This window comes from Mobula hypostoma, chromosome 14 (assembly GCF_963921235.1).
Source record: "Mobula hypostoma chromosome 14, sMobHyp1.1, whole genome shotgun sequence".
NCBI lineage: Eukaryota > Metazoa > Chordata > Chondrichthyes > Myliobatiformes > Myliobatidae > Mobula > Mobula hypostoma.
Genome location: NC_086110.1, coordinates 80,420,828 through 80,446,944, shown reverse-complemented (window position 1 = coordinate 80,446,944; position 26,117 = coordinate 80,420,828). Strand labels below are relative to the sequence as shown.

Sequence of the window (26,117 nt, the reverse complement as noted above, 5' to 3'; positions counted from 1 at the left end):
AAATGAAATCAAATCATTAGAAAGAGGTGAGATAGGTTTTGAATTGTTGTGGGTAGGGATAAAAAACTGCAGGGGTAAAACGACCGTAATGGGAGTTATATACAGACCCCTCAACAATAGTAAAGATGTGGTCGCAAACACGAGGAAATCTGCAGATGCTGGAAATTCAAGCAACACACTTCTTTCACTTAGTCCTGACGAAGGGTCTCTGCCCATAACATCGACTGTACCTCTTCCTATAGATGCTGCTTGGCCTGCTGCATTCACCAGCAATTTTTGTGTGTGTTGCATAAAGATGTCTACAAATTACAATAGGAGATAGAAAATGCATGTCAAAAGGGCAATGTTACGATAGTTATGGGGCATTTCAATGTGCAAGTAGATCGGGAAAATCAGGTTGGTGCTGGATCCCAAAAGGGGGAATTTGTGGAATGCCCATGAGATTACTTTAGAGTAGCTCATGGTAGAGCCCACTAGGGGATCAGCTAGAACAAGAGAGGATCTGCAGATGCTGGAAATTCAAGCAACACACATCAAAGTTGCTGGTGAACACACAGAAATACTGGAGGAACTCAGCAGCCCAGGCAGCATCTACGGAAAAGAGTGAACAGTCAACATTTCAGGCTGAGACTGGAAAAAAAATATGAGAAGTTAGAGCAAGAAGGTAGTAGTGATAGCTGAAACCGGAAGAGGGGTGAATTAAAGAGCTGGGAAGCTGGTGAAAGATAAAGGGCTGGAGAAGAGGGAAAGGGTAGAAGACCATGGAAGAAAAGGAAGGGGGAGGTGCAGCAGACGGAGGTGATGGGCAGGTAAGGGAAAGTTGAGAGAGGGAAATACAAATGGTGAAAGGCAGGGGGGGTAGTTTGGAGGCTACGCGGAAGGACTATAAGGTGTTGCTTCTCCAACCTGAGTGTGGTCTCATCACGGCAGTAGAGGAGGCCATGAATTGACATGTCAGAATGCCAAAGGGAAGTAGAATTGAAGTGGGTGGCCACCAGGAGATCCTGCTTTTTCTGGCAGACAAGGAGAAGCATATCTTTCCCCCTGGGGCCTCACATTCTGCTTTCCGTAGGGATCTCTCCCTACGTGACTCCCTTGTCCATTCATCCTTCCCCACTGATCTCCCTCCTGGTGTTTATCCTTGCAAGCAGAACAAATGCCATACCTTCCCCTACACCTCCTCATTCACTACCACTCAGAGTCCCAAGCGGCCCTTCTAGGTGAGGTGACACTTCACCTGTGAGTCTGTTGCTGTCATGTGCTGTATCCAGTGCTCCCAGTGAGGCCTCCTGTATATCAGTGAGACCTGATGTAGATTGAGAGACCGCTTCACCGAGCACCTACACTCCATCCACCAGATGTCCTAGTGGCCAATTGTTTTAATTCCAGTTCCTATTCCCATTCTGACATATCAGTCCATGGCCTCCTCCACTGTCGTGATGAGGCCACACTCAGGTTGGAGTAACAACACCTTGTATTAGTCATAGTCATAGTCATACTTTATTGATCCCAGGGGAAATTGGTTTTCGTTACAGTTGCATCATCAATAATAAATAGTAATAAAACCATAAATAGTTACATAGTAATATGTAAATTATGCCAGGAAATAAGTCCAAGACCAGCCTATTGGCTCAGGGTGTCTGACCCTCCAAGGGAGGAGTTGTAAAGTTTGATGGCCACAGGCAGGAATGACTTCCTATGACACTCTGTGTTGCATCTCGGTGGACTGAGTCTCTGGCTGAATGTACTCCTGTGCCCAGCCAGTACATTATGTAGTGGATGGGAGACATTGTTCAAGATGGCATGCAACTTGGACAGCATCCTCTTTTCAGACACCACCGTCAGAGAGTCCAGTTCCATCCCCACAACATCACTGGCCTTACGAATGAGTTTGTTGATTCTGTTGGTGTCTGCTACCCTCAGCCTGCTGCCCCAGCACACAACAGCAAACATGATAGCACTGGCCACCACAGACTCGTAGAACATCCTCAGCATCGTCCGGCAGATGTTAAAGGACCTCAGTCTCCTCAGGAAATAGAGACGGCTCTGACCCTTCTTGTAGACAGCCTCAGTGTTCTTTGACCAGTCCAGTTTATTGTCAGTTGTTTATTCCATCTGTGTAGCCTCCAACCTGATGCAATGAATATTGATTTCTCTTTCTTTTTAAATCTTTTTATTGAATTAGTACACAAAAGGTAAACCATGTAGACACTAATACACTGTTGCAATATAAATTTACAAGAGTTAGTAAAAAAAGAGTTAAAAAAAGTTAGTACAAACAGTGCAGTTTAGATATAAAATAACAAGGTAATACAACAGTATACTAATTTTCCATACATATCAATAAAGAGAAGAAAAAACCCCCAAAAAAACCCACCGTGCAACTAATCTAAAAAGCAAAGCAAAGCAATGGGCTAACTAGGTATCAGGTAGAGTTAAACAACTTAAAACAATCACGTCCTCAAACCCGACCTCCATTAAAAACAGTTAAAAAGCAAGAAGGGAATGTAAATATGGGCAAAGAGAAAAAAAATTACATTAAATGAAAATGTTGAATAAAAGATCTCCAGGCCTGTTCAAATTTAACTGAAGTATCATAAAGATTACTTCTGATTTTCTCCAAATTTAAACATAGTATCGTCTGAGAAAACCAAAAGAATGTAGTTGGGGCATTAATCTCCTTCCAATGTTGTAAAATACATCTTTTCGCCATTAAAGTAAGAAATGCAATCATTCTACGGGCTGAAGGGGAAAGATTACTGGAAATTTTAGGTAATCCAAAGATAGCAGTAATAGGATGGGAAGAAATGTCTATATTCAATACCTTTGAAATAATATTAAAAATGTCTTTCCAAAAAGTTTCCAAAGTAGGGTAGGACCAAAACATATGAGTTAAGGAAGCTATCTCCCCATGACATCTGTCACAAAGAGGGTTAATATGAGAATAAAAATGAGCTAATTTATCTTTAGACATATGTGCTCTATGAACAACTTTAAATTGAATTAGGGAATGTTTGGAACAGATAGAGGAAGTATTGACTAGTTGTAAAATATGCACCCAGTCATCCGCCGTGATAATAAAGCCCAATTCCTTTTCCCAATCTGACCTAATCTCATCGAATGGAGCTTTCCTAAGTTTCATGATAGTATTATAAATAATAGCCGTTACACCTTTCTGACATGGGTTGAGGTTAATTATAGTATCTAAAATATATGTAGGAGGTAACGTCGGAAAGGAAGAGAGTATAGTACTTAGGAAATTTCTAACTTGGAGATATCTAAAGAAATGTATTCTTGGTAAGTTATATTTGTTAGATAATTGTTAGATATTGATTTCTCAAACTTCTAGTACTTGCCCCATCCTCCCTTCACCATTCTCATTGCTGTTTCCCTCTCTCACCTCATCTCCTTACCTGCCCATTGCCTCCCTCTGGTGCTCCTTCTCCTTCCCCTTCCCTCTCTTCCATGGTCTTCTACCCTCTCCTATCAGATTCCCCCTTCTCCATCCCTGTATCTCTTGCACCTATCAATTTCCCAGCTCTTTACTTCACCCCCCCCAGTTTCATCTATTATCAACCACCTGGTACTGCTTCCTCCCTCCCTCACCCCACCTTTTTGCTGTAAGTTCTCTTTTTTCCCAGTCCTGATGAAGGGTCTCTGCTTGAAATGTCGATTGTTTACTCTTTTCCATTGATGCTGCTTGGCCTGCCGAGTTCTTACATTGTTTTGTGTGTGTTGTAGGGGATCAGCTATTCAGGATTTGGGTGTTGTGCAATGAACTAGAATTGATTAGAGAGCTTAAGGTAAAGGAACCCTGAGGAAATAATGATCAGAATATGATAGAATTTACCCTGCAATTTGAAAAGGAGAAGCTAAAGTCAAATGTATTAGTATTACAGTGGAGTAAAGAGAATTACAGAGGCATGAGAGAGGACCTGCCACAATCGATTGGAAAAGAACACTGTCAGGGATGATGGCAGAGCAGTGATGGCTGGAATGTCTGGCAGCAATTTGGAAGGTGCAGTATGTATGCGTCCCAAAGAAGAGGAATTATTCTAAAGACAGGATGATACAACTGTGGCTGACAAGAGAAATGAAAGCCAAAAAGAGTGCATATAATACAGCAAAAATTAGTGGAAAGTAAGAGGATTCGGAAGCTTTTAAAAACCAACAGAAGGCACTAAAAAAAATCATAAAGAAAGAAAAGATTTAATACAAAGGTAAGCTAGCCAATGATATTAAGGAGGATTCCAGAAGTTTCTTCTTATATATGAAGTGCAAAAGAGAGGCAAGAGTAAATTTTGGACCACGGGGAAATGAAATAAAAGCGTAGACTATTTTCTAAATGGAGAGGAAAGGATATAATGTTGAAACTTTATAAAGCACTGGTGACGCCTCACATGGAGTATTGTGAGCATTTTTGGACCTCTAAGAAAGGATGTGCTGACATTGGAGAGTGTTCAAAGGAGTTTCACAAAAATATTTTCAAGATTGAAAGGCTTATCATATGAGGAGCATTTGATGGCTCTGGGCCTCTACTCACTGGAATTCAGCAGAACAAGGAGTGACCTCACTGAAACCTATCGAATGTTGAAAGGCCTCAATAGAGTGGATGTGGAGAGTGTGTTTCCTGTGGTGAGGGAATCTAAGACCAGACAACAAGGCCTCAGAATAGAGGGCCATCCTTTGAGAATAGAGATGTGGAGGAATTTCTTTAGCCAGAGAATGGTGAATCTGTGCAATTCATTGCTACAGGCCACTGTGGAGGCTGTCATTGGGTTAATTTAAGGCAGAGGTGGATAGATTCCTGATTGGTCAGGGCATGGAGGGAAACGGGGAGAAGACAGGAGCATCAGTTGCATGTTTTTGTTTTCAAAAAAAAACAGTAATTTTTGCCACTAATATTTGTCAAGAGATGGAATAAGACAACTCAGAACTGTTTTGCTCACTGTGGTTTCAAGCTTTGAAGCTTGGAGATGCCAGATACAGCTGGGAGTGAAAATCTAACAATTTCACTACTTCAAGTTAGGAACTATGAAGCATTTGAAAGTGTCAACAGTCATATTGAATGTTGCAATGAAAACGAAGATCTGGAGGATGCAATTGTTGAAAGCATTGTACGAAGTCAGTCCATTATCTGCAGTAGGTGTTTGTGCTGATTTTGTTCACTTACTCTTAAAAGAACTTGACGTGGATGAATTCCTCTGTAGATAAGTATTAAGAGCTAACACACAGTTTTATAGTACTATTAGAGCAGAGGTAGTGTTCTAATTTGTTCTGTATTTCATTTAAATAGATAATTTGTTACTCAGTTAAATGGAAGTTTGTCTTTTTTATACCTTTTTAATGATTTGCATGAAACTTTGGCTGATTGAGACATCTGCCTAATTGGGCCAAAATGTCTGGTCCCAGTGTGGCCCAATTAACTGGAATCCACTGAACTTTAGAGGCCACTTTATTAGGTAGAAGAGTTGAACCTAGTTTGGTCTTCAGCCCAACCTTTTCAAAGTTTGATGTGTTGTGCATTCAAAGATGATCTTCTGCACACCACTGTTGTAATGTGTGGTAATCTGAGTTACTGTCAGCTTGAACCAGTCTGGCCATTCTCCTCTCACCTCTTTCATTTCAAGGCATTTTCACCCACAAAACTGTTGGTCAGTGGATGTGTTTTCTTTCTCACACCATTCTCTGTAAACTCTAAAGACAGTTGTGTGTGAAAATCCCAGGAGATCAGCAGTTTCTGAGATACAAACCACCCTGACTGTCACCAAATATCATTTCACAGTCTAAGTCACTTAGATCACATTACTTCCCTATTCTGATGTTCGGTCTGAACAACAACAAAACCTCTTGACTGTGTCTGCATGCTTCTATGCATTGAGTTGCTGCCATCTGATTGGCTGGTTAGATATCTGCATTAACAAGCAGGTGTACCTAATAAAGTGGCCACCAAGAGTATCTGCCAAAGAAAAATTGATCCATAATCTGATCAACAGAAGGTACCGAGCATAAGAACCAGGACTGTCAGGCTTTTAGACTTCTTAATAACATACTGCCACCCACACACAGCTGAATGTCCTGACATCCCCCTCCCCTCCCCTCAACTCACAAACTCTCATCCTGACTGGTCACTTTTAATCTTTTATTCTGCTGTTTCACATAATTATACGACTGCTTGTTTTATTATAATCGTGCCAAGTAACATTATACCGTCTTGTATAAACAAACAGACTGGAAATCTTTGGGCCTGGTCACTCAGGGACTTGTGCTAATATTACTTTGTGCCGGACCATCACGATATGTGCTGCTTGTTCTATATTTTGCGCCGTGACCCCAGAGGAACAATGGTTCATTTAGCTGTATATGTGACAAACTTGAACCTATGATCCGCTCTGCTGCATTCAGTTTTATTGACACGCTGCCCAGTTTGCTTTCACTGAACTGGTTTGTGCTCTTTATTGCACAGCTCCTGAATTGTATAACGGATATGGCGGAGAAGACACGTCGCTCATTAACTGTGCTGAGGCGTTGCCAGGAAGCTGACCGTGAAGAACTTAATCACTGGATCCGTCGCTATAGCGATGTTGAAGATATGAAAAAAGGTGGGAATGTTAGACAGCCTTATCAGAACTCCCTTAGCTTGGATGAGGCTTTTCATTCTAGGACGAGGGAGATGTCTTCCTTTTTTAAAGAAAGGGGCTTCCCTTCCTCCACTATCAACTCTGCTCTTAAATGCATCTCCCCCATTTCATGTACGTCTGCTCTCACTCCATCCTCCCACCACCCCACTAGGAATAGGGTTCCCCTGGTCCTCACCTACCACCCCACCAGCCTCCGGGTCCAACATATTATTCTCCGTAACTTCCGCCACCTCCAACGGGATCCCACCACTAAGCACATCTTTCCCTCCCCCCCCCGCATTCCACAGAGATCGCTCCCTACACAACTCCCTTGTCCATTCGTCCCCCCGTGTAAGCGTTATCCGTGTAAGCGGAACAAGTGCTACACATGCCCTTACACTTCCTCCCTTACCACCATTCAGGGCCCCAAACAGTCCTTCCAGGTGAGGCATCACTTCACCTGTGAGTCGACTGGGGTGATATACTGCGTCCGGTGCTCCCGATGTGGCCTTTTATATATTGGCGAGACCCGACGCAGACTGGGAGACCGCTTAGCTGAACATCTACGCTCTGTCCGCCAGAGAAAGCAGGATATCCCAGTGGCCACACATTTTAATTCCACATCCCATTCCCATTCTGACATGTCTATCCACGGCCTCCTCTACTGTAAAGATGAAGCCACACTCAGATTGGAGGAACAACACCTTATATTCCGTCTGGGTAGCCTCCAACCTGATGGCATGAACATCAACTTCTCTAACTTCCGCTAAGGCCCCACCTCCCCCTCGTACCCCATCTGTTACTCATTTTTATGCACACATTCTTTCTCTCACTCTCCTTTTTCTCCCTCTGTCCCTCTGAATATACCCCTTGCCCATCCTCTGGGTCCCCCCCCCCCGTCTTTCTTCCCGGACCTCCTGTCCCATGATCCTCTCGTAACCCCTTTTGCCTATCACCTGTCCAGCTCTTGGCTCCATCCCTCCCCCTCCTGTCTTCTCCTATCATTTTGGATCTCCCCCCTCCCCCTCCAACTTTCAAATCCCTTACTCAGTCTTCCTTCAGTTAGTTCTGACGAAGGGTCTCGGCCTGAAACGTTGACTGCACCTCTTCCTACAGATGCTGCTTGGCCTGCTGTGTTCACCAGCAACTTTGATGTATGTCCCTTAGCTCAGAACCAGTTAAGTATTTGTGTTGTGCCTGACTCAGTATGAGGTACTGTCCTGGCTAGCACCAGGGCTGAAATCTCGTTCAGAGCACACACAGTCAGAACAGGCAGGAGACTGGACCCTGGAGGAACTGAGCAAGTCTAGTAGTATCTGTGCGAGGAAAGCAACCGTCAACATTTCCAGTCAAACCCCTGTATCAAAACTCTAGCAAACACTTCCCCTCTCCATCTCCCTTCCACCTCTACACCCGGATTGTCTCCACTCGCTGAGCTGCCACGACCCAGCCACCTGGAGCCCTCCACACCTTCAGACCCAACCAGACTCCAGTGGCCCGACCCAACCAGACACCATCATAGTACTGACTTCACTGACATTGGGAATGAACTACTCACAGCACTCATTCAAACGATTTGTTTTGTGTTTTCAGAAATGCTTGTTGAGATGCCACGCAGACCCTCACAGGGTTACACTCAGGAAGAGATCTGGAAGAAAGCTGGTAGGTTCCTATATAATTACAAGTGCACTCTGTGTGCAGAAAACTCAGTACAATCAGCTGTGTCTTAAAGGACAATAAGATGCTTTATTAGTAAGGCAGGAAATAAGAGAAAAACCTTTTGTGGCAACAGTTTGTCATAAACTATTTCACGTAGTCATTATTACAGCTACATCCTCCAAACACAATGTGATGATGGCCAGATAATCTGTTTGCTAATGTTGGTTCAGTGTAAATATTGTCCCAGACACCAGAGAAATCCCCTTTGACTTTATGCCCTGGTATATTTGCATATACCAGGTGGGTCATGAATTTCTCCTCATGCAGCATTCACAACTGTGGACTGGCATCATCTTGGAGGCTCTCTGCCTAAGTACCTGCTACAGTAGATTAGTAAAGTGTCACATCTGTACAGCACTAGGCCACTTGGGTACTGAATACAATGAACTAGAATCCCAGCTGGATTACCGTACAGCATACTGTACTGCCTTTTGGTTGATAAGGGGATTCCTTGCCAGAGTGGGGTTTGAGGATTCAAATCCCTCAGATGTACTAATCAGAAATTCCTGTATCTGACCTTCCTACCTGCTGATGGTTCTGCAAGTTCAAGTTCAGTTTATTGTCATTCAACCGTACACATGTATACCTCCGAACAAAATAGCAATCTTCCAAACCAAGGTGCGCAACACAATTCACACACTCAACACAAGAAGATATTCTTCAGAACGAGTTAAGATAGTTCAACTATTATCTGAGTATCCAACGCTCCGAGGATGGATCTCACAGTGACGATATTCTGGATTATACCCATTGAGGCTGACTAAAACTGAACCACATGGAAGTCATAACTGGGAAATTTAAGTCTTTGTTCATAAACATAGAAAACCTACAGCACGATATAGGCCCTTCGGCCCACAAAGTTGTGCTGAACATGTCCCTACCTTAGTAATTACTAGGGTTACCCATAGCCCTCTATTTTTCTAAACTCCATGTGCCTATCCAAAAGTCTCTTAAAAGACCCTATCATATCCGCCTCCACCACTGTTGCCGGCAGCCCATTCCACGCACTCATCACTCTCTGAGTAAAAAAACTTACGCCTGACATCTCCTCTGTACCTACTGCCCAGCACCTTAAACCTGTGTCGCATAACGTAGTCGCATAAATTTACAGAATTACATATTTACAATAGTAGCACCTCCCAACTATCAGAGCTCTTTTGAATACTTGGAGTATTGTGAGCAGTTCTGAGCTCCTTATAGTCTGTGCCAAACATTAACCTGCCTGATCCCATCAACCTACACCTAGAACATAGCCCTCATACCCCTCTCATCCAGTACTTATCAGAATCAGAGTAAAATATATCACTGGCATATGTCATGAAATTTGTTAACTTTGCCTTGGTGGAAAAGGTCTGCTCGCATTTACCCAATTTATACCCCCTCATAATTTTACATACTGAAGGAAGGATGTGCTAGTATTGAGGATGGCCCAGAGCAGGTTCATGAGCATAATCCTGGGAATTAAAGGGTTAATGTATGAGGAGCGTTTGATGGTTCTGAGCCTGTACTCGCTGGAGTTTAGAAGAATGGGGGGATCTCATTGAGACCTATTCGATATCGAAGACCGAGATAGAGTGGACATGGAGAGAATGTTTGCTATAGTGCGGAAGTCCAAGACCAGAGGGCACAGCCTCAGAATAGAGGGATGATCATTTAAAATGGAGGTGAGAAGGAATTTCTTTAGCCAGAGGATAAAGAAGCTGTGGAATTTATTGCCATAGATGGCTGTGGAGGCCAAGTTTTAGGCTGGGGGACGTTCCACAATGGCTCAGCAAGCTGCAGTGACTGCTGGAGTATCCTTCTCCTAGACGGACTGCCCGCAAAGTTAACGGGTCCCATCTACCTGGGTTTGGAATTGGAGTATCCTTCTCCTAGACGGACTGCCCGCAAAGTTAACAGGTCCCATCTACCTGGGTTTGGAATTGGAGTATCCTTCTCCTAGACGGACTGCCCGCAAAGTTAACAGGTCCCATCTACCTGGGTTTGGAATTGGAGTATCCTTCTCCTAGACGGACTGCCCGCAAAGTTAACGGGTCCCATCTACCTGGATTTGGAATTGGAGTTGCCCTTCTCCTAGACAGACTGCCCGCAAAGTTAACGGGTTCCATCTACCTGGGTTTGGAATTGGAGTTGCCCTTCTCCGAGACAGACTGCCCGCAAAGTTAACGGGTCCCATCTACCTGGGTTTGGAATTGGAGTATCCTTCTCCTAGACGGACTGCCTGCAAAGTTAACGGGTCCCATCTACCTGGGTTTGGAATTGGAGTATCCTTCTCCTAGACAGACTGCCCGCAAAGTTAACGGGTCCCATCTACCTGGGTTTGGAATTGGAGTATCCTTCTCCTAGACGGACTGCCCGCAAAGTTAACGGGTCCCATCTACCTGGGTTTGGAATTGGAGTATCCTTCTCCTAGACAGACTGCCTGCAAAGTTAACGGGTCCCATCTACCTGGGTTTGGAATTGGAGTTGCCCTTTCCTAGGCTGGCTGCCAGCTGAGCGCAGCCTGCCTACCCAATTAACCCGCTGGACACTGAAGAACAGGGGCACCACGGGAAGGCGTTGTTACGGGCACAATCATATAGGAGAGGCCATATGCAAGTGACCTCCTGCATGGCAAGCCAAACAGCCGTCCTGCGGCCATCACTACATCTGGAAAGACAATAGACAATAGGTGCAGGAGTAGGCCATTTTGCCCTTCGAGCCAGCACCGCCATTCACTGTGATCATGGCTGATCATCCACAATTAGTACCCTGTTCCTGCCTTCTCCCCATATCCCTTGACTCCACTATCTTTAAGAGCTCTACTTAACTCTTTCTTGAAAGCATCCGGAGAATTGGCCTCCACTAAGGAGAGGAAAGGATAGGCTATGGGAGATGCTTCGCCTTCCTTAAGCAAACAGGACATCCAGCCCAGGACTCAAACATCACACACGATTACAGAATGATCCCTAACAATGCCTGCTGTATCTCGACACATCCACATTAACTCAATTACAGAATGATCCCTAACAATACCATAAGACATAAGAGCAGAATTAGGCCACCTGGCCTTTTGAGTCTACTCCACCATTCAATCATGGCTGATCCTTTTTTTTCTCCTCCTCAACCCCAGTTCCCGGCCTTCTCCCCATAACCTTTGATATCATGTCCAATCAAGAACCTATCAATCCCTGCCTTAAATACACCCAATGACCTGGCCTCACAGCTGCATGTAGCAACATATTCCACAAATTCACCACCCTTTGGCTAAAGAAATTTCTTCACATCTCTGTTTTGAAAGGGCGTCCCTCTATCCTGAGGCTGTGCCCTCTTGTCCTAGACTCCCCCACCATGGGAAACATCCTTTCCACATCTACTCTGTCTAGGCCTTTCAACATTCAAAAGGTTTCAATGAGATCCCCCTCATCCTTCTGAATTCCAGCGAGTACAGACTCAGAGCCATCAAACGTTCCTCATATGATAAACCTTTCTTTCCTGGAATCATCCTTGTGAACCTCCTCTGGATCCTTTCCAATGCCAGAACATCTTTTCTAAGATGAGGGGCCCAAAACTGTCCACAACACTCAAGGTGAGGCCTCACCAGTGCCTTATAAAGCCTCAGCATCACATCCTTGCTCTTGTAGTCTAGACCTCTTGAAATGAATGCTAACATTGCATTTGCCTTCCTCACCACCTACTCTACCTGCAAGTTAACCTTTAGGGTGTTCTGCACAAGGACCCCCAAGTCCCTTTGCATCCCAGATTTTTGGATTTTCTCCCTGTTTAGAAAATAGTCTGCACATTTATTTCTACTGCCATAGTGCATGACCATGCATTTTCCAACATTGTATTTCATTTGCCACTTTCTTGCCTATTCTCCTAATCTGTTTAAATCCTTCTGCATCCTACCTGTCCCTCCACTAATCTTAGTATCATCTGCAAACTTGGCAACAAAGCCATCTATTCCATCATCTAAATCATTGATATACAGCATAAAAAGAAGCAGTCCCAACACCAACCCCTGTGGAACACCACTAGTCACTGGCAGCCAACCAGACAAGGATCCTTTTAATCCCACTCACTGCCTCCTTCCAATTAGCCAATGCTCTAACCATGTTAGTAACTTCCCTGTAATACCATGTGCTCTTAACTTGGTAAGCAGCCTCATGTGTGGCACCTTGTCAAAGGCCTTCTGAAAGTCCAAATATACAACATCCACTATATCCCCTTTATCTATCCTACTTGTAATCTCCTCAAAGAATTCCAACAGGTTCATCAGGCAGGATTTTCCCTGAAGGAAACCATGCTGACTTTGTATAACTTATCCTGGGTCACCAAGTGCTCCATCACCTCATCCTTAACAACTGACTCCAACATCTTCCCAACCACTGAGGTCAGGCTTTCTGCTGCCTTCTTTGTTTCTTAAATACCTGGTGTATCTTGACACATCCACACAAACTCAATTACAGAATGATCCCTAACAATACCTGAAGTGTATCTTAACATGTACACACAAACTCAAGTACAGCTCCAGGCTGCCCTTGATAATGCCACTTGTCTGCCATCTGACCCTCCCTCCCAGAAGAGGCGGTGAATGAAGTGAAGCAGCAGGCCATGACGGAGTTGAAGAAAGCTGTGTCAGAGGCAGAGCGCAAGGCCCATGAGATGATCACAGCTGAGCGAGCAAAGATGGAGCACGCACTGAGTGAGGCCAAGCGGCAGGCTTCTGAAGATGCACAGTCAGCCATTAACCAACAGGAGGACTCCAGTGAGGTGAGTGCTTGGCACCAATCCCCAAAAGAGGGAGGGACTGAGGATACCCAACAAAAACGGGATCATTTTTGATGCAAACCATTCTCTGGGGCTTATCTTTGTCATCCCCATGTTGATTGGATAGAACTTTTCACTTAGGTGTAGGAAGACTCTTCTTACACTGTCCCATCAAACATTCCCAGGCAGAGACAGGACAAATTAAATATAGAGTACAGTTCCCTCTACATTATCCCACCACTGGGAGGGCTAGTGCAGGCCTGAGCCTTCTGTACTGTCCTACTGTGCATTCCCATGCCTGCAGCAGCAAGAATTAGATGAAAAGTAAAACTCTGTTACAGACAAGTAGAGTAATTTCTCATCCCACAAACTGATTTTTATTAATCCCGTGGTATATTACTGGTGGACTTCCATCAGTACATTTTTATTAGTACTGTAGTAAATAATGGCCATGGCATACCATAGGATGACAGGTATGGGTGTAACTTCACCACACTATCCAGAGACACATGTTCAAATCTCACAATGGCAGTTGTAGAATTTAAATTCCATTAATAATTTTTGTTTAGAGATACAGCATGTTAACAGGCCCTTCTGGCATGGTGAGTCTGTGCCACCCAATTCCACTCATGATCAATTAGCTTACTAACCCATATCTCAGGACTGTGGGAGGAAACCAGAGCACCCAGAGGAAACCACGTGCTCCTGGGGAGAATGTACAAACTGCTTACAGACAGCAGAGGGAATTAAACCCGGGTTACTGGCACTGTAATACCATTGCACTAACCAATATGCTAACAAGCCACATATTCAGTAATGGTAAAAGTAATAATGAAATTTAGAATTGTTGTAAAAAACTGATCTAGTTCACTAATGTTCTTCAAGGAAGAGGTTTATCCTGCCGAAGGATTTTGGCCCAAAACATCGACTGTACTCTTTTCCATAGATGCTGCCTGGCCTGCTGAGTTCCTCCAGCATTTTGTGTGTGTTGCTCAGATTTCCAGCATCTGCAGATTTTCTCTCATTTGAGATTTGTATTCTTACCCAGCTGTTTCATATGTGACTCTAGATACCATTTCAACGTGTTTTCTGAAATAGTTGAGCAATCTACTCTCTTCAGAAGCACTTTTGTTTGGACAATAAATGCTAAGCTCACCACCGATTCCCATAGCCCAAAAAATGAATATCAACATATATATGAAGTTAAAGATCATATAGCGGAGAAGGGAGATACTTAGTTCATCACCACCTGTCTGGCTGTTTATAAGACATATCCAATTAGTACCACTGCTCCTGCAACCAAGTCCCACTTTCATTAAATGGTTTGTAGTGGGTGGTCTGAGGCTGTAAAACATTCACAGTGAAACACAAACAAATGAGAAAAATGAAGGCACAGAAGTGTAATAAATGCCCAGGATCAGATGGGTTACTTCCGTTGCTTTTAAAAAAAAGTGGGTGAGAATGCTCTGGTTGTGATTTCATAAAGTTAATAATCTATTAACCTCTCCAACAGAAAGTTGCAAGTATTACTCACTATTGAAGACAAATGATCAAAAGCAGCGAATTAGAGATTGGTTTGTTAGAACATTGTTTGGTGGAAGTGATTATGTGAACTGTTCATGGATTTGTAAATGTTGTTTGTGCCTAAAGAAACTATTAAACTAAATGCATCTCTGATAACTTGTTCCACTTACTACCCATGTGGACTCATGTAGAGCAGACTTAATGGGCTGAATGGCCAAATTCTGCTCGCACATCTTACATCTTATAGTCTTACCATCCTCTGTGAAAATCTTGCCCATCGCTTCCCCTTCAAATCTTTCCCCTTATTTTGGACTCTCATACCCTGGGGAAAAAAATGACTGTGATCAGTAACACTTTTGCACCCCTCATGATTTTATAAACCTCAAAAAGGTGACCCTCAGCCTTCTTCACTCCAGAGTAAACAGTCCCAACCTCTCAGGTCTCTCCATATAACTGAGGCCGTATCCTTGTGAATCGTTTCTGCATCCTTTCCAGCTCAGACCATAAGACATAGGAGAAGAATTAGGCCATTCAGCCCATCGAGCCCATGGAATTCCAGCATTCCATCAAGTCTGATCCAGGATCCCACTCAACCCCATACACCTCCCTTCTCACCACGTCCTTTGATGCCCTGATTGATCAGGAAATGATCAACTTCTGTCTTAAATGTATGCACAGACTTGGCCTCCATCACAGTCTATGGCAAAGCATTCTACAGATTCACTACTCTGGCTAAAAAAATTCATCCTTACCTCTATTGTAAAAGGTTGCCCCTCAGTTTTAAGGCTGTGCTCTCTAGTTCAAGATATCCCCACAATTGGAAACAACCTCTCCACATCCACCCCAACTAGTCCTTTCTTCACTCTTCCTTCAGTTAGTCCTGACGAAGGGTCTCGTCCTGAAACGTCGACTGCGCTTCTTCCTATAGATGCTGCCTGGCCTGCTGCGTTCACCAGCAACTTTGATGTATGTTGCTTGAATTTCCAGCATCTGCAGAATTCCTGTTGTTTCCTTTCAACATTCGGTAGGTTTCAGCTTTTTGAGCACCTTCTCCTTTGTAACAGTAACTGCACTCACTTTCTTCCCTCACACATCTGGCACACTGCCAGTGCCTTCCACAGTGAAGACTGATGCAAAATACTCATTTAGTTCATCTGCCATCCCCTTGTCCCCAGTTACTACTTTTTTAGTGGTCTTATATCCAATCTCGTCTCTCTTTTATTTTTTACATACTTGAAAAAGCTTTTATTATCCACTTTGATATTGTTTGCTAGCTTGCTTTCATATTTCATCTTTTCCCTCCTAATGGTTTTTTAGTTGCTCTCTGCAGATTCTTAAAAGCTTCCCAATCCTCTATCTTCCCTCTATTTTTTGTTTTGTTGTATGCCCATTCTTTTGCTTTTACATTAGCTTTGGCTTCCCTTGTCAACCATGGTTATACTATATGGTTATTTGAGTATTTCTTCATTTTTGTAATACATCTATCCTACACCTTTCTCATTTTTCCCAGAAACTCACACCATTACTGCTCTGCTGACATCCCTACCAACAGCTCCTTCCAGTTTACTTTGACCAACTTATCTCTCATACCACTGTAATTTCCTTTACACCATTGAAATACTGCTATGTCAGATTTTACTCTCTTCCTATCAAATTTCAAGTTGAGCTCAATCATATTGTGATCCCTGCCTCTTAACGGTTCTTTTACCTTTAAGCTTCCTAATGGCCTCAGGTTCCTACATAACACCCAATCCAGTATAGGTGATCCTCTAGTAGGCTCAACGACAAACTACTCTAAAAAGCCATCTAGTAGCATTCAACAAACATCACTCTCTTGAGATCCATTATCAACCTGATTTCCCTATCAACTTGCATGTTGAAATCTCCCATGACTATTGCAACATTGCCCTTTTGACACGCCTTTTCTATTTCCTGTTGTAATCTGTGGTCCACGTCCCAGCTATTGTTGGGAGGCCTGTATATAACTGCCTTCAGGATCCTTTTACCCCTGCAGTTTCTTAACTCAACCCACAAGGATTCAACACCTTCCGATTCTATGTCACATCTTCCCAGTGATTTTATGCCACTTTTTACAAGCAAAGTCAAGCCACCCCCTCCTATCTCTGTGATACAACGTGTAACCTTGGACATTCAGCTCCCAACTGCAACCATCCTTTAGACATGATACAGTGATGGCCACAACATCATACCCGACAATCTGTAATAGTGCAAGAAGGTCATCCACCTTATTTCTTCTACTCTGTGCATTGAGATGTAACTCATTGAGCACTGTATTTGCTACCCTTTTTGATTCTGTATCCCTAATGCACTGATACTCAACCTTCTAGCTGCAATTTTGTCCTATCATCTACCTGGCATTCCTGACAGTCTGACTGCACGCTATCTTTGTTTTTTTACCATCCATCCTGTCCTGAGTTCCCACCCCTTTGTCAAAGTAGGGAAACATAGGGAAAGGTTGAATAGTTAAGACTATTCCCTAGGGCATAGGAGAATGAGGGGGGCTTTGAAGAGCTATACTAAATTATGAGGGTACAGATAGGATAGATTTTGGTCTCCAGGGTTAAGGAAGGACATCCTGGCTGTGGAGGAGGTGCTGCGTAGGTTCACTAGGTTAATTCCTGGGATGTCCAGACTGTCTTACGCAGACAGGTTAGAGAGACTGGGCTTGTACATGCTGGAATTAAGGAGATTGAGGGGGGGATCTGATTGAGGCATATAAGATTATTAAGGGATTGGACAAGATAGAGGCAGGAAATATGTTCCAGATGCTGGGAGATTCCAGTACCAGAGGGCATGGTTTAAGAATAAGGGGTAGGTCATTTAGGACAGAGTTGAGGAGGAACAACTTCTCCCAGAGAGTTGTGGAGGTGTGGAACGCACTGCCTCAGAAGGCAGTGGAGGCCAGCTCGCTGGATGCTTTCAAGAAGGAGCTAGATAGGTATCTTATGGATAGGGGAATCAAGGGTTATGGAGACAAGGCAGAAACCGGGTATTGATAGTAGATGATCGGCCATGATCTCAGAATGGCGGTGCAGGCTCGAAGGGCCGAATGGTCTACTTCTGCACCTATTGTCTATAAATGCAAGCAGGTTTTTTCCCCCACTAAGGTTGGGTGAGACTACAAATAGATGTCATGGGTTAAGAGTGAAAACTGAAATGTTTAAGGGGAACTTGATGGCAAACCTATTCAGTCAGAGGGCAGTGAGAGTGTGGAACGAGCTGCCAGCGGACGTGTTGTTGCAGGCTTGATTTCAACACTTAAGGGTATGGAGGGCTCTGGTCCTGGTACATGTCGTGGGGACTAGGTCAGCATTGTGGAGTAGATGGGCTGAGGGTCCTTTTTCTGTGCTGCTGTGCTCCGTGACTGTATATGACACACAAAATGCTGGAGGGGCTCAGATGAAGGGTCTTAGCCTGAAATGTTGACTGCTTATTCCTTTCCATAGATGCTGCCTGACTTGCGGAGTTCCTGCAGCATGTTGTGTGTTTATAATCAAAGCACCTACATTCTTGTGCATTCTCATTCTGGTCTGAATCTTTAATGGATTTTGCCATTCTACTCGAGGCATCATAATTGAATTTACTTATGTTGAGGATTCGAATGTCGTTTCCACATTACTTACACTCAAGCTGATTTGAAATTCTATCATACCATGACCAGTTCCTCCTGGAGGAGCCTTACCTGTGAGATGCTCGAAGAAACCACCCCCACTACGTTCAGAATCAGAATTATCACTGACATATCTCATGAAATTTTTTGTTTTGCAGCAGCAGTGCAGTGTAATATATAAAATGCACTGTAAATTATAAAAAGAAATACTTAAAAATTAAACAAGTAGTGCAAAAAGAGAGCAAAATGAGATGAGGCTGTGTCCGTGGGTCCATCATCCATTCAGAAATCTGATGGTGGAGGGGAAGTAGCTGTTCCTAAAACATCAAGTGTGCGTCTTCAGGATCCTGTGCTTCCTCCTCGATGGCGGTAATGAGAAGTGGGTACGTCCTGGGTGAAGGGTCCTTTACAGTAGACGCCACCGTTTCGAGTCATCGCCTTTTGAAGATGTCTGCAGCCCTGGGGAGGCTAGTCTCCCTTCTCAGTGTGAGCCTTACCAATTTCATTAGTCTAAACTGTATCATGATCGGATGAATTACATGGCAGGAGAGGATGGAGGTGGACTGAATGGTCTTGGAGACCACGAGCGTGATTCTGTCAAATTCAGTTGAAATACAGTACTCTTGGTGAACCTGGGTTAGCATTTCAAGAAAACAAATTTCCTTAGTTGTAGTGAGGGGACACAGGGAAGGGGAAGATCCGGATTGCTCTCGTGTAGAACTGGTGTGCACTAGATTGGCTCCATTCCATGCTGTGACCATTCATTGACTTTATAAAACTTTTAGCCACTTTATTTGCTCTCTGTTTCCTTTCTCTCAAGGCCTCCCCCATCCACACAGCCTTCTGGAGCCGGGAGGGCAAGGCAGACGAGCCTGCAGACTTATCTACCATTGGCAGGGCCACTCCGTGTTCATCCGACAGGAGCCACGCTCACTCTGGGGTCAGGCAGGTGGCCTCGGGTGCTCCTCCTATGGAGGTGAGATGCTTTGCTCCTTGAACCCCATCCCATGGATCATGGCCAATTCTGTGCCAACCAAACGCCCGCAGTGTCCCGATCACTGAACTCCAGATATAGAGCCCCCACTGTTCAACTGGTTATAGTGATGCCCACAGTGTGAGAATGTGATACAGTGAGCAGGAGTGGCTCTGGGTTCGTTCCAAAGTGTGCCTGAGTAGCTAACGGAATCATTCACACACAACAGTAAAGCTCCCATCAGCAGTCTGGAATGTGAGACAGGAGCAGAGTGCTAGCAGAGCGTGGGGTGAAGCTGGACACGGGTTGTCTGTGCAGCTGAGTGAGTGGTCAGAGCTGTGGTTGGGGTCGACACTGGGTCAGGAATGTGAAGAATTTAGAGTACAGTGCATCGCAAGAACAGGCCCCTTGGCCTACAATGTTGTGTCAAACCAATTCAACTGGAAAATAAGTGCCTTATCTAATCCCTCTGCCTATGCAAGTTCCTCTATTCTCTGCAAATTCATGTCCATAGGAGCCTCTTCACGCCTTGCACATCTGTGCCTCCACCACCAAATCCAGCTACACATTGCAGGCACCCACCACTCTCTGTAAAAAAAAATCTTGCCCTGCTCATCTTTTGTCAACTTAGCCACTCACACTTTAAATGCATTCCACCTGATATTAGACATTTCAACCCTGGATAAAATAAGTTTACCAGCCATGGATCTACGCCCCTCATAATCTTATGAACTTATATCAGATCACCCCTCAGCCTTCACTGCTCCAGGGAAATCAATTCAAGTTTGTCCAATCTCAACCTTATACTGTACGTGTAAATCACCAAATGAAACTATGTTCCTTTAGAACAAAGTGTGCAACACGGTACACACACTCACACACATAAGTGATATTACCACAAATCAATGAACAAATAGTAAAATGTATTCCACAAGATTAACATTTTGTATAAGATGGATTTGCGACACAAGTTAAAAAGTAAACAGTATAACACATTTCAAACGTGATGAGACCTGAGTGATGGCAGGGAGTTCAGTAGTCTCACAGCCTGGGAGAAGAAGCTGTTTCCCATCCGACAGATGGACGTTATTTACTTGGATTTCCAGAAGATGTTTGATAAGGTGCCACATAAAAGACTTATCCATAAGATAAGGATGCACAGAGTTGGGGGTGATGTATTAGCATGGATAGAGGATTGGTTAACTAATAGAAAGCAGAGCGTTGAGATACATGGGTGTTACTCTGGTTGGCAATCAGTGGTGAGTGGTGTGTCGCTGGGGTCAGTGCTGGGCTCACAACTGTTCATGATATACTTTAATGATCTGGAAGAATCAGAGGGACTTGGGAGTGCTGGTGCACAATCACAAGACGTTGGTTTGCAGGTGCAACAGGCAATCAAGAAGGTAAGTGGAATGTTGGCCTTCATTGCTAGAGGGATTGAATTTAAGAGCAGGGAGGTTATGCTGCAACTGTACGGGGTACTGGTGAGGCCACACTTGGAGTACTGTGTGCAGTTCTGGTCTCCTTACCTGAGGAAGGATATACTGGCTTTGGAGGCAGTGCAGAGAATGTTCACCAGGTTGATTCCAGAGATGAGGGGTTTAGACTATGAGGAGAGATTGAGTCGTCTGGGACTGTACTCACTAGAATTCAGAAGAATGAGAGATCCTCTTATAGAAACATATAAAATTATGGAAGGGATATATAAGATAGAGGCAGGAAAGTTGTTTCCACTGATGGGTGGGACTAGAACTAGGGGACATAACCTTAAGATTTGGGGGAGTAGATTTAGGATGGAGATGAGGAGGAACTGCTTTTCCCGGAGGCCGGTGAATCTGTGGAGTTCTCTGCCCAATGAAGCAGTGGAGGCTACCTCAGCAAATATATTAAAGACAAGGTTGGATAGATTTTTGCACAGTAGGGGAATTAAGGGTTATGGAGAAAAGGCAGATAAGTGGAGATGAATGGCGGAGCAGGCTGAACGGGCCAGATGGCCGACTCCCGCACCTATTTCTTATGTTCTGCTTGTTATTTCTTTAAAGAATTCCAGCAGACTTGTCAGGCAAGAAATTCCCATCAGGAAACCATGCTGACGTTGGCCTATTTTATCATGTGCCTCTAAGTACCCTGAAGCCTTATCCTTACCAATCAATTCCAACATCTTCTCAACCACTGAGGTTTGACTAACTGGCCTGTAAACCCCCTTCTTCTTCTCCCTCCCTCACTGAAAAGTGGAGTGATATTTGCAATTTTCCAGTCCTCCAGAACCATGCCAGAATCTAATCACTTTTGAAAGATCATTACTAACGCCTCTGCATTCTCTTCAACTACCTCATTCAGAATCCTAGTCCAGATATCTGTTTACTTTCAGACCTTTCATCTTCCCAAGCACCTTCTCCTTAGCAATAGCAACAACACTCACTTCTGCCACCGATACTCTCAAATTTCTGGTATTCCACTAGTGTCTTCCATGTCGAAGACTGATGCTGTGGCTCAGAAGTGAAGGAGGGAGGAGAGGACTGCAGTAGTGATGGGGGATTCCATAGTTAGAGGAGCAGACATGAAATTCTGTGGATGTGAGACACCACATGGAATGTCGCCTGTTGGGGGCCAGGATCTGGGATGCCTTGGATCGGGTTAGGGAGAAGGTATGCAGCCAGAAATCTTGGTACATATTGTCACCAGTGCCATAGGTAGGAAAAGGGAGGGGTCCTGAAGAGAGAATTTAGGCAGTTAGTTAGAAAGCTGAAAATGTGGTCTCCTGGTAGTAATCTCTGGATTGCTGCCTGTTTCACACACCATTAAGGGAAGAGTGGGGTGATTTGTCAGATGAATAAGTGGCTGAGGAACTGGTTCTGGGGAAGGTGTGACCTGTACAAAAGGGACAAGTTACACCTGAACCTGAGGGAGATCAATATCCTTGTGTACAGGCTTGCTAGAACTATTGGGGAGGGTTTACACTCATTTGGCAGGGGGATGGGAAGCAGTGTGATAGGGCTGTGAATGGGGCAGCTGGTATACAAGCAGAGGCAGTGTGTAGTGAGACTCTCAGGAAGGACAGGCAGATGATAGGGCAAAATTGCAGTCAGTGGGATGAGTTGCAGTGTAACAGGGAGACAAAATTGAAATTGTGACAAACATATGACTGAATGTGTTACATTTGAATGCACGCAGTGTACAAAATAAGGCAGATGATCTTGTAGCACAGTTAGAGATTGGCAGGTTGTGGGCATCAATGAGTCATGGCCGAAAGATTATAGTTGGGAACTTAACACATTGTATCGGAAGGATAGGCAGGTAGGCAGAGAGGTGGGTGTATCTCTGTTGGTGTAGTCAATGATTCGGATGATGGAACTGATGGCTTTGTTGCAAAGTTTGCAGATGATTCGAGTATGGGTGGAGCTACAGGTAGTTCAGAGGAAGTAGAGATACTATAGAAAGACTTAGGCAGATTAGGAGAGTGGGCAAATAAGTGGCAGATAGAATGCAGTATTGGGAAGTATATGGTCATGGTAGAAGAAATGAAAGGGTAGACTATTTTCTAAATGAAGAGAAGATATAAACACTGAGCTTCAAAGGGACTTGGGAGTCCCTGTGCACGATTCCCTAAAGGTTAACTTGCAGGTTGAGTCTGTGGTGAGGAAGGCAAATGCAATGCTAGCATTCATTTCAAGAGGACAATAATATAAAGCAAGGATGTAATGTTGGGACTTTATAAAGCACTGGCGAGGCCTCACTTGGAGTATTGTAAGCAGTTTTGGGCCACTTATTGTCCATTATGTTCACACTTGGATCTGCTAAACCCCAATCTCTGAAGGAGTTTGCAGGATAGACAGCTGAGACGAATTGAGGGTTTTTCATACAAGGAGGTTCGATGTTTCACTCCAAGACAAGCAGTGCAGGCAAGGGGCTACAGAAGTACAGTAATCAAAAGTGGGTACTTGGAAAGATTAAGGACATAACTGGACCACTGTCTCATGCACTGGAGATTGCATTGGAAATCTTCTGGAGACAACACGTTGATCAGTTAAGGAGAGCAGAGTCAATTGCTAGAGAGAGGTGTCCGGAGCTGTCAGAACCACTCCCTGCAATCTCAGAGTCAACTCCTACAACCGCCTCCTACAGAGGAGGCCCCAGGACCTGAGATTGTTTCACAGCCACAAATCTCACCTGCCAAGCAGAGTGACCCGCCCCCCCCCTTGTCAGGAAAGACGTTGTCCCACCAGAGTAAATTCTCCACAATAATTAAATCTTTACACAAGAAATTTTGCAGATGCTGGAAATCCAATGGAGGAACTCAGCAGGTCAGGCAGCATCTATGGAAATGAATAAACAGTTGACGCTTCTGGCAGAGCCCCTTTTATAGAGTATATTGTGCGTGCACGTGCGTGTGTGTGTGTGTGTGTGTGTATAACACATAGGTGTATTCTGTATTGAGTTGGAGTTTATAGCTAAGCAGGACGGAGTGTTGAGTATTTAATATTTGAGTAATATTATAAATCTATTTAAACATTCTTGTTTCTTTAAACAGTTTATTACAGATTATATGTAAAAGTACGTGAATAGCATACGACATCATGCCACTATGTCATACGTTACGCCTCAGTTGAAGTGAAAACGAAGTTAGAATGTTATTCCCGCTCAGTGTTTCCATTAGTTTATGTTTCAGAAAGGACGTCGTTTCAGGGAACTTGGAGTCACATGATACAATAGGTCATAGTCAGCACAGTTTCATTGAGGGAAAATCTTGCCCGACAAATCTGTTGGCGTTCTTTGCAGAAATAAGCAAAGGAGAATTGGTGGATGCTGTGTACTTGGATTTTCAGAAGGAATTTGACAAAGTATCGCACATAGCACTACTTAACAAGATAAGAGCACGTGGTATCGCAGGAAAGATACTAGCATGCAGAGTGACAAGAGGCAAAGAGTGGGGATAAAGAGGGCCTTTTCTGCAGGGGTCAGTGTTAGAATCGCTTCTTTTTACGTTATATGTCAATGATTTGGATGATGGAATTGATGGCTTTGTGGTCAAATTTGCAGACGATACAATGGCAGGAGGAGGGGCAGATAGTGTTGAGGAAGCAGATGGCTACATAAGAGATAGAGGAGAATGGGCAAAGAAGTGGCATTTGAAATACAGGGTCTTGAAGTGTGTGGTTATGCATTTTGGTAGAAGGGATAAAAGTCCAGACTATTTTCTAAACGGAAAAAATTCAAGAACCTGAGGTGCAAAGGGACTTGGGAATCCTCATGCAGGATTCCTGAGAGGTTAATTTGCAAGTTGAGTCTGTGGAGAGTAAGGAAAATACAATATTAGCGCTCATTTCAAGAGGACTAGAATAAAAGCAAGGATGTATTGCTGAGGCTTTAGAAGGCACTATTGAGACTTTACTTGGGAATACTGTGAGGAGTTTTAGACGCCTTAAGGATGTGCTGACGTTGGAGAGAGTTCAGAGGAGGTTCATGAGAGTGCTTCTGGGAATGATAGGGTTAACATATGAAGAACGTTTGATTGCTCTGGGCCTGTACTCATTGGAACTTAGAAGGAGTAGGGATCTTATTGAGGAGATCGTAAGAGATCTCTTGCAGGATGTTAAGGACAAATTTGTCCCGGTGAGGAAGATAAAGAATGGTAGGGTGAGGGAACCATGGGTGACAAGTGAGGTGGAGAATCTAGTCAGGTGGAAGAAGGCAGCATACGTGAGGTTTAGGAAGCAAGAATCAGATGGGTCTATTGAGGAATATAGGGTAGCAAGAAAGGAGCTTAAGAAAGAGGCATGAGATGGCGTTGGTGAGTAGGGTAAAGGAAAACCCCAAGGCATTCTTCAATTATGTGAAGAACAAAAGGATGACAGGAGTGAAGGTAGGACCAATTAGAGATAAAGGTGGGAAGATGTGCCTGGAGGCTGTGGAAGTGAGCAAAGTCCTCAATGAATACTTCTCTTCAGTATTTACCAATGAGAGGGAACTTGATGAAGGTGAGGACAATATGAGTGAGGTTGATGTTCTGGAGCATGTTGATATTAAGGGAGAGGAGGTGTTGAGTTGTTAAAATACATTAGGACGGATAAGTCCCTGGAGCCTGACGGAATATTCCCCAGGCTGCTCCATGAGGTGAGGGAAGAGATTGCTGAGCCTCTGGCTAGGATCTTTATGTCTTCGTTGTCCACTGGAATGGTACCGGAGGATTGGAGGGAGGCGAATGTTGTCCCCTTGTTCAAAAAAGGTAGTAGGGATAGTCTGGGTAATAATAGACCAGTGAGCCTTACGTCTGTGGTGGGAAAGCTGTTGGAAAAGATTCTTAGAGATAGGATCTATAGGCATTTAGAGAATCATGGTCTGATCAGGGACAGTCATCATGGCTTTGTGAAGGGCAGATCGTGTCTAACAAGCCTGATAGAGTTCTTTGAGGAGGTGACCAGGCATATAGATGAGGGTAGTGCAGTGGATGTGATCTACATGGATTTTAGTAAGGCATTTGACAAGGTTCCACACGGTAGGCTTATTCAGAAAGTCAGAAGGCATGGGATCCAGGGAAGTTTGGCCGGGTGGATTCAGAATTGGCTTGCCTGCAGAAGGTAGAGGGTCGTGGTGGAGGGAGTACGTTCGGATTAGAGGGTTGTGACTAGTGGTGTCCCACAAGGATCGGTTCTGGGAACTCTACATTTTGTGATTTTTATTAACGACCTGGATGTGGGGGTAGAAGGGTGGGTTGGCAAGTTTGCAGAGAACACAAAGGTTGGTGGTGTTGTAGATAGTGTAGAGGATTGTCGAAAATTGCAGAGAGACATTGATAGGATGCAGGAGTGGGCTGAGAAGTGGCAGATGGAGTTCAACCGGAGAAGTGTGAGGTGGTACACTTTGGAAGGACAAACTCCAAGGCAGAGTACAAAGTAAATGG

At 44.1% G+C, this 26,117-nt stretch overlaps 1 protein-coding gene across 13 annotated transcripts in view; it reads left to right on the top strand.

Annotated features, from left to right (window-relative positions):
- cbfa2t3 (CBFA2/RUNX1 partner transcriptional co-repressor 3) overlaps window positions 1–26,117 on the top strand; it is a 211,687-nt gene that overhangs the window by 160,925 nt on the left and 24,645 nt on the right. For 9 of the 13 annotated variants that reach the window (XM_063067302.1, XM_063067301.1, XM_063067312.1 and 6 more), the window contains 4 exons: window positions 6,467–6,602; window positions 8,214–8,282; window positions 12,901–13,091; window positions 19,064–19,219. In XM_063067302.1, the coding sequence (XP_062923372.1) occupies window positions 6,467–6,602; window positions 8,214–8,282; window positions 12,901–13,091; window positions 19,064–19,219 (552 nt within the window). Of the gene's footprint in view, window positions 1–6,466; window positions 6,603–8,213; window positions 8,283–12,900; window positions 13,092–15,540; window positions 15,638–19,063; window positions 19,220–26,117 lie in introns of those variants that run through there. The other 4 variants (XM_063067314.1, XM_063067311.1, XM_063067303.1 and 1 more) reach the window with 3 other exon arrangements.